General features: G+C 47.3%; 1 protein-coding gene across 1 annotated transcript; it reads left to right on the top strand.

The window, feature by feature from the left end:
- The first annotated feature begins 7 nt into the window (after nucleotides 1-7).
- Nucleotides 8-8,179, top strand: DLAT (dihydrolipoamide S-acetyltransferase). Its single transcript, XM_057386123.1, has 14 exons — nucleotides 8-107; nucleotides 845-946; nucleotides 1,197-1,321; nucleotides 1,440-1,596; nucleotides 2,584-2,710; nucleotides 3,020-3,207; nucleotides 3,601-3,767; nucleotides 3,998-4,061; nucleotides 4,650-4,736; nucleotides 4,820-4,927; nucleotides 5,370-5,485; nucleotides 5,715-5,877; nucleotides 6,120-6,256; nucleotides 6,734-8,179. The coding sequence occupies exons 2-14, from the start codon at nucleotides 872-874 to the stop codon at nucleotides 6,861-6,863; spliced, it is 1,644 nt and encodes a 547-aa protein (XP_057242106.1). The 5' UTR covers nucleotides 8-107; nucleotides 845-871; the 3' UTR covers nucleotides 6,864-8,179.
- Nucleotides 8,180-9,073: the final 894 nt, after the last annotated feature.

Raw genomic sequence — 9,073 nt, 5'->3', positions numbered from 1 at the left:
GGCGCGGCCCGGCCTGGGGCAGCTCCGCTCCCCGCCCGCTGCTGCCGCCGCCCGCCTGGCCCCGGCTCGTCCCGCGCCGCTGCTGCAGCCTCCCGGCGCACCAGAAGGTGAGCGACACCCCCGGACCCGTGCCCGCTGTCCCCCGGGTCCCCTCCCTGCCCCTGCTCCTTCCCCCCTCGCGTTCTCCGTCCCCTCCCCTGCGGCTCAGTTTGCCCCGGGGACAGACAGAGTTAGGGATGGTCAAGGTTGGGGGATCCTTTAGATCCTTTAGGAGCTGGAGCCCCAAACCACAGCACCCACACGGCTCTTGGCCACCTCCGGGGCTGGGGGCTGCACCACCACCCTGGCTAAACCGGTTCCACTGCCTGCCCACCAAACAGGGAAAAAACTGTGATTCTCGTGCCCTTGGCACCACTCCGCCTCAAGTCCTCCTGTATGGCCTTTGGGTACCAGAACCATCGCCTGTATCCTTTAGCCCAGCACCGTATTCACCCCTTGGCAGGCCCTGGCTCCCTATAATCCTTTCTTGGTAGAGCCGTGGTGTGTTAAGGGGTTGGAATGGACCTTAAAGCCATGTGAAGGGACACCTTCCCCTGTCCCAGGCTGCCCCAAACCCCATCCAGCCTGACCTTGAACACTTCCAGGGATTGGGAAATCCCAGCCTGTCCCCTCATCACCAGTGTGGCTTTGCCAGGGTTCTTTACCAACAGCATGGGGTGATCCTGGGGATTTGCTGATGGTCTGTGTCCCAGGCTGAGCTGAGGATTTGGCTCTGTCCTCACCTCTGTGTTTGATTCCTGCTGCTGGAYCTGTCTGGGTTGTGCCACTGCCCTGTCCCTCACAGGTGGCCCTGCCAGCGCTGTCCCCCACCATGCAGATGGGCACCATCGCGCGCTGGGAGAAGAAGGAAGGGGAYAAGATCAGTGAAGGGGATCTCATCGCTGAGGTATCCTGGGGACAAGGCTGGGATGAGCTCTCATGTGTGGCCTGGGGGCTGTCCCAGTCTGAACACAAATTCCAGGTTCAGAATCGCAGATACAAGGAGTACTGGTGGGAAGGAGTGGCTGTCACCCTCTCAGGGCTGSTTGGAAGGCAAACTTCCCTAAAGCTGCTGCCTCAGGGTGATTTCTCCAGAACTRTGACCCTACAACAGACTGGGAGGCTCTAGGCTCACCATTTGCTTTTCTCTCTCAAAGGTGGAGACAGACAAAGCTACAGTTGGCTTTGAGAGCCTGGAGGAATGTTACCTGGCCAAGATCCTGGTGCCAGAAGGAACAAGGGATGTTCCTATTGGGGCCGTAATATGTATCACAGTAGAAAAGTATGTATTTTCCTAACCTTTGACTTGAGTTTTCCCTCTTTGAGCCTCTGGGGTGCCTCGTGTGAAAGRTTTAGAGACCATCACCTGATGGGGTTTGGGGCTCTGTGTTTTCTTCTAGGCCTGAATATGTTGATGCCTTTAAAAATTACACCCTGGATTCTGCAGCAGCCGCTGCCCCCGCAGCCTCAGTGCCTCCCCCTCCAGCTGCAGCCCCCTCCCCACCACCTCAGCCTTCTCCTCAGGCCCCTGGCAGCTCTTACCCTCCTCACATGCAGGTAAGAGACCACTGCTCCACCTTTAAGACTTGTTTCACTCTTTTCTGCCCCTGGCTTTKCTATCTGTGGGGCATTTTGTCATAAAAACTGTCTGGAATGGGAATTTATGAACTGTGCCACTTCAGTTGTTGTGTGCTAGAAGCAAAGGTTGGGGGACATCCCAGAAAGGTTTTTTTAAAATATATTTATTTCAGCATCCCAGCTGCTGGTGAAGGAGAGACTTGTCCCTTGACAGGGTTGCTGTCTTGAAACAATGCTAAGTTTGCATTATTTGGACAGTTATGGTATAAAAAAGACCTTGTGCTCAGTGTGAATAAGCTCTGCTCACATCTCAGAGCAGAACTCGAGCTTGTGAAGCTCTGGGGAACACAGCAGATGTGTCTGTGGGTGACTGTGATCAGTTGTGTTTGTGGATGATCTTTTTGCCTTGCTTAGATTTTGAAGTGTATCCGCTGATGGATGTGAGCACTTTGTACAGGGSGTTTCTGTGCCATTCCTTTGAAAAYCTGAAATRCTAAACCCCATCCCACAGATTCAGCATGTGGGAACTGATGTGTCTGAGGTGTTAATCAAGAAGAATTAATGAAACGCTTCCTAATCTGTGTTTTGGCTGCTGAAGCTGCTTCTCTCCTCTGCTTGTCCCCTCTGCCCAGTTGTGCTCCATGTGTGTGTGTCACAGTGACAAAGTGATTTGCTCCATCCTTCCTTAGCCTGGCAGRTGGCAGCTGCAGGAGGATGGCAGTGATGATTATTTTGATTTATCCATTTCTTGCCCTCTGCTCTCACTCGCTCTCCTGCTCAGGCCTTGCTAAAAGAAGCCAAAGCAGCACTGTGGGACAGCTCTGTGCTTTGCTGTCATGGAGCCAGACCCAGGAGTGCATTAAAGCTGCTTGCCTAGGTTGGCATCATTTCTCAGGAGTTCAGACTGTGTTCCTGAGCCTTCTGGATGACCAGGATCTGATTGTGTTGTGTTCTCTGGCTTCCCAGATCGCTCTCCCTGCTCTGTCACCCACCATGACAATGGGCACAGTGCAGAGGTGGGAGAAGAAGGTTGGGGAGAAGCTGAATGAGGGAGACTTACTGGCCGAAATTGAGACAGATAAAGCCACAATAGGTGAGTCCACAGCCAGGAGTGGGTGAGGTGCCCTTGGAAGGATCCCCAGCAGCCTCTGCCAGCTCAGGGCTGCTCAGGGGGTGATGCTGTGGGGCAAGTTTTGTYCACATCTCATTCCATTGGAGAGCTAAACACCAGAGCTCCTACAAACACTTGTATTTCCTCATCAATCCTTCTTGGCAAGCATGGAGAGGTTTCTCTGCTGGAAAGGATTCTTCTGSAAACAGGGCTTCAGCTGCCAGAGTCTCCCCCAGCAGCATTTTGAGCTGCTCTTCATCCCCTCAGTGTTGTTGTTTCTCTTCCTTGCAGGCTTTGAAGTGCAGGAGGAAGGTTACCTGGCAAAGATCTTGGTGCCTGAAGGAACACGAGATGTGCCCTTAGGAACTGCTCTGTGCATCATTGTGGAGAAGGAGGCTGACATTCCAGCCTTTGCTGACTACCAGGCTGCTGCAGTGACTGACATGAAGGCACCAGCTCCTCCTCCTCCTCCTCCACCGGTGAGGAGAGCTCATGGGCACTGCTGACCTGAGCTGAGCTGCTGTGACAGAGTGAAGCTCTGACTTCAACAGGAATGTTCTGATTTGTGAGGGCAAAGCTGATCCATGTGTTGAGAAGTGATCACTAAAACCTACAGCAGGTTTCATTTATTGTGGTCCCTTTCCTGGCCTGTTGCTTGTGCCTGTTCTGATTCCTCCTCCTTGAAAATGGGGAGCATAAGTTCTTTGTTTTATTTGGTGTATAGCTCATCTGACCTCCTTCYCAGTGAGTTTCTGATTTAATTTCTGCCAGTGGGAGCCTTTGTACAGATCAGCTATTATCTCTTGATTGATAATTAGAWGGGCCAGYTCTCTTGCTGTGCCTTCCACTGATSYCTTTGATTCTTTGTTMAGGTGATGGCGACTCCTGCAGCTGCTCCTCCTCCTCCCCAGCCTGCTGCTGCTCCTGCTCCAGCAGCCCCCACGGCTGGGCCACCCCACAAAGGAAGGGTCCTAGTCAGTCCCTTGGCAAAGAARTTGGCAGCAGAGAAAGGAATCGACCTTACCCAAGTCAAAGGTACCTTTGCTTTCTACTTCTTTGCTCTCACTATCARTTGTCTGTCCCTGTAGCTCCATGTTCTCCTGTTCTCCCTTGCAGCAACATCCTGACTGTGCAGCTGTCAACCAGGAGCTGTGATTTTAATTAATTCAATGATTTCTCTCTGTTGAATAAAACTGGCACCTTCAAAAACAAAGCCATATTGCAGATAATCAAAATTCTCTCACATTTCCCTTTGCCCCTTTCAGGTACTGGACCAGAGGGCAGAATCACCAAAAAAGATGTGGAGTCATTTGTGCCATCAAAGGCTGCTCCAGTGAGTATCTGTAGGARTGGATGTTACAGGAGTGGAAAGGCTCTGTAGAAGGGCAGTTCCTGCATGGGCCTGGCATTGCTGGATTGTGTGGGCTGTGGTGACTGTAGGCTTGTAAAGTTTAATTGTCAGAAACATGGATGATTTATTTGTCCCTTTGATATTCCACTGAGAAGAAAATCGGTGTACTCCCCGCCCTTCCTTTGCTTGCTAAATCTTCATGGGCTGAGCCAGCCGTGTCCCATTGTTGAAAAGGGGGGATCAGAAGGAAAGCCAGACCTAGGAGCCACCAGCCTGTCATTCTTGCCCCAAAAATGATCTGATGCCATGACCCTGAGCTGGTGGAGGTGTTGCTGTGTGTGCTGCAGTTTGGGAGAGCCCTCCAGCCCAGCTCTGTGTGAAACAACCAGGGAGCAGGACTGACTGAAATGCTGCATAAATACTCAAATAGTGCATTAATAATCAGATATGGAGCTTAGGAGGAGCTTTGTAGATACTGGAGGGAAATTGCTGTTSTTAACAAGAGGCATCTTGGCCTCAGCACTGAGTTGGAGTTGCAGTTTCTGGGAATGATGCTGGTTCTCCCTGCAGGCTGCAGCTCCAGGGGCAGTTCCTGCAGCTGCAGTGGCAGCACCCGAGGGGACCTTCACAGACATCCCCATYAGCAACATCCGGAGGGTAAGGAGAGTTCATTCCTTTCCCAGATCATTATTTTCAGCCAGGGATTTTCCAGGCTGATTTGTGTTCCTTGCACTKTGCAGGTCATTGCTCAGAGGCTGATGCAGTCCAAACAAACAATACCTCACTACTACCTGTCCATCGATGTAGACATGGGAAAAGTCCTGGTGCTAAGGAAGGAACTCAATCAGGTGAGCTCTGGCATCTTGGCTTGGAAAAAAACACTCATTTCAGTGCTTTTTGTGGGTCAGTTCTGGACTGGCTGTGACAGAATGAGATTTTTCTTAAGTTTGCTGATTCCTGACTTSCCCAAGAGGGCAGCTCTGAGCTCTGCTTGGTGGTGAGCCATCATTTCAGGTGGAAAATAAAAGGAGAAAAAGCTTTTTAATAGTAAGAAAGGCAAAAAAATTAGGCAGAATAATAATTCTAAGCAAGTTTGGGGAAAACTAAAYATTAAAAAAACTACTTAAATTATGAAGAAGATGCATTCACCTCCTAAATTAGCTTTGAATATTAATGCTTGCAAGTGGTGTGATTGTTTTCTAACATTTCCTGTGAACTGCAGTGACTGTCCACATTAATTGGGGTGATGTGCAAGGGACAAACTGACACCTGGAATCTCTGTTTTTGCAGGAGGTCTCGGATAACGTTAAACTTTCTGTCAATGATTTCATAATCAAAGCTTCTGCTTTGGCGTGCTTGAARGTGCCTGAGGCAAATTCTTCATGGATGGACACAGTTATTAGGCAGTAAGTTTATGRTCAGAGCCAGAAACTTCTGGGATTTGAGGGAGGGGAAAAAGTGTAATGTGAAGATGAGGGGCTTTGTTAAAGTGGTAAAATCTCTGAGTCTAAGGCTGGTGTGCAAGGTGAAATAATTGTTGCAAAATTCATGTTAATTTTRGGTTGTCTGGACTGTTTTTTGGAATTTTTGCTGTTTGTTCTCTGGCTGGAGTAAAGCACCTGCTGTGTGTTGCAGGAATCACGTGGTGGATGTGAGTGTGGCTGTCAGCACCCCYGCAGGGCTCATCACCCCCATCGTTTTCAACGCTCACATCAAGGGCCTGGCTGCCATCAGCAAGGACGTGGCTTCCCTGGCAGCCAAGGCCCGGGAAGGGAAGCTGCAGCCTCATGAATTCCAGGTGGGAAACTCAGGTTGCTGTTGAACTCTGCTGCTTTGGACTTGTTCAAGTGAAGCAAAAGTTGTTTTGTGATGTTTGGGCCTTGTTCAGTCATCACAGAATATCCTGAGTTGGGAGGGACTCACAACTCTTGGCCTCARCTCTTGGTTCAACTCAATCTGGGATGAGGTCCCCCCTCTCCTCATATTCCCACATAAAACTGTTCTGAGTTTGCCCATGAATGTGTTTTTTTTTTCTTCTAGGGTGGTACTTTCACAATTTCCAATTTAGGAATGTATGGGATTAAGAATTTCTCTGCTATAATTAATCCACCTCAAGCCTGCATCCTGGCAGTGGGTTCCTCCAAGGAAAGGCTAGTGCCAGCTGATAATGAGAAAGGGTGAGTTTGCATCTGATCCTGAACTCAAACTCTGAAATCGTGACTAGTTTCCTAACACCTACATTAGAAAATAATTTTAAAAACCCTAAAATATATTTTTTACATAGTTCTTTTGGTACCTTAACAACTTGCTTCAATTTGCATTTAAGGAAAACCTAAAGGATGGATTGTAATCCTGTGTACAATATCCCCTTGCTTGGAGCTGAAAGGGTTCTTCTCTTTGTGCTGCAAGGAAAGCTGAGCTCGCTGCCCTAAGGGGAGCACACAGAGGTGTTTTTAGTGCCTGAGTGAAATTACTCCCTGAATTTCCCTCGGAGAGAAATGATCACATTCTGCTCTCCGGTGTCATTGGGAGAAACATCTGTCAGCAAGCACCAGCTGCTATTCCTGCTCTCCAGGAGCAGCTTTTCTGCTGTGTGAGTGGCACTGCCTTGCAGAGGAGTCTGTTAACCTTTCCTTTTGTTGTTTTTCTCCCAGCTTTGACGTGGCCAGYGTGATGTCTGTCACCCTGAGCTGTGACCACCGTGTTGTGGATGGAGCAGTTGGAGCACAGTGGCTTGCTGAGTTCAAGAATTTCCTTGAAAAGCCAGTAACCATGCTGCTATAATTTAACCATGCAAAACAGAATTTTCCTGGGTCACACTGTTGTGTTTTAAACAAGCTATTTAGACTTTAGTGTTCAGACTTTGAGAGAGTTCCTTTTTTTATTTAAAATATGTATTATATTATCTGGTAATTTTACCAGTCTGTACAGAAAAAAAAAAGTTTGCAAAAGTGCTTTTCAGAGCAATATTATAGCTACACTGTATTTTTATACAGTGAGTTAACTTGCAAACTCTTCCAAAACAGAGTTAAGCATCCCAGATTTAAAAAAAATAAAAAAATTGTCCTGGCATTGTGCCAGCTGCTTCTAAACTCGGGTGCCCAGGGGGTGCAAACCAACAATTTCAYGACCTCAGTGTTGTCAGAGATTGGAATTTGAAACATCTCTTCACAGGAGTGCAGATGAGRTGGTCACAGAAAGGTACAATGTGAGGGGAATTGCCATATTATCCTGTTCCTGGGGTGGGGGAGATGGCACATGCACTGAGGGACTGAAGTGCCTGGGGATAGTGTCTCAAAGGCCAWGTGCTGCTGTTCCAAAGCTTTTGTGGAATTTGGCACTGGCTGGGACCTTCTCAGCTACGTGATCCCTTCTGAGCACTTGAAGGTGAAAGAGCACTGCTGTCTGTGGGGTCACAGCTCTCGGATACCACACGGAATGTGCTGTTCTCATGGACTTTCACTGACATCTGCTTTTTGTATGAAAACTCTTTAGTTGCTGTTCCTCTGGCTAYGTTAACCCCAGACTGATGCCGTGGAAGTAGCTGTTGTGCAGAATGTTCAATGTGTGTTTTAAACCAATGCAGACAAATCACACACGCTGAGAATCCCACCAGGGRACGTTAATCATGTGAGGACTCGGATGTTTGGAATTTTTCATTTCAGGCATTCTGACACAGGAAGCTCTGACTTAAGCCACTGGAATTGCAGACCTTCCCTGGWTTGTCTATGTTGTCCAGCCTCAGTAAAGCTGCAGAATGTGCTCTCCATGTACATATTGTATGTAAGGTGCTTCTCTAGTTTATTGGACTCGTGTCCAGTTACCCCAGGCATTGTATCCTGCAAAGGGTGCAGTGCTGAACATTCTGAAATTCCACTTTGCACATGGAAATATTCGTGTAAAAAAAAGGACAACTGTGCAGTAATGACAGAGTGACCAGGAGAATTAAACAGGGGGGCAGAGTTGGAAAAAAAGGAAGTTTAAGCTGATCCTGTTATTCTGTATATTGCATAAAGTACTGTCTCCTGTAAAGTGCTACAGAATTCACTAAAGATATTGAAAGAAAATACTGTGGAAATTAAATATTTTTGTGGGAACTATTTAGTGTCTGGTTGCTGTGATACCTGGTTTTCATGCCTTGCTTAAGCAGAAAAAAAAAAGTGCATTAAGGTTCTGGATTTTTTTTTTAATGACTTGAAATACCCTGATTCCAGACTGGCTCTAGTGAACCCATGTTCCATTAAATGTTTGGAATTGACAACTACTAAACCATGTCCCAGTGCTTTTCTCTTCAGTCGTGTGTGGCTTTACTGCTCTGGGTCAGTGCTCTGCAGCCCTTCAGTCTCACTAAAACTCAGCTCATTAACCTGAAATTTAATCACAAATCTTMCCAAACATTTGCTTTTTGCTGTCTGCACCTTCCTCTCTGCAATGTTCAAGCTTGTGGGACTGTGTGTGACACACCTGGGCAGGTTGTTCCAGCATTAAATACTTGGGAGAGCTGCTCTATATATATTATGGGAATTTATATTATATATAAGTTTATATTAGATATAAATGGGAATCCATTTATTTAACAAAAACACATCCCCACTGTTATTGCTGTCCCTTGAATGGTGCAGTAAAGTTTGGAGACATTGGTGGTTCTTTACTGCAGCTCTTATATGCAGGGAACAAATACAGTAACTAAATATTTACATACTCATTCAATATTTACAATCTTTTTTTTTTTTTTTCTGAAGTTTGGTGGTGCTATTCTTGCTCCAACCTTCCTTTCGTAGTTAAATCTTCTAAAGGCATATGAGGTATTCATCCCTGAAGATTAAAAAGTGAATTCAAAACACCCCAGAGTTACGACCATCAAAGATTCTCACTCTGGGCTTTTGTTGTWCAATCTGTGCCCAGGAACGGGGCAGGATGCAGGAGAAGGATCTGGTGCTGTGATAAACAGTGCCCCTTTGGCTTTCTTCAATAGAGCTGTGGTTGCTCCTTCA

Source organism: Malurus melanocephalus, unplaced genomic scaffold (assembly GCF_030028575.1).
Source record: "Malurus melanocephalus ecotype Western Australia unplaced genomic scaffold, MMel_1.1 scaffold_917, whole genome shotgun sequence".
Taxonomy (NCBI): Eukaryota; Metazoa; Chordata; class Aves; order Passeriformes; family Maluridae; genus Malurus; species Malurus melanocephalus.
Note: the sequence above shows the minus strand (reverse complement) of the source record. Positions and strands in the feature narration are given on the sequence as shown.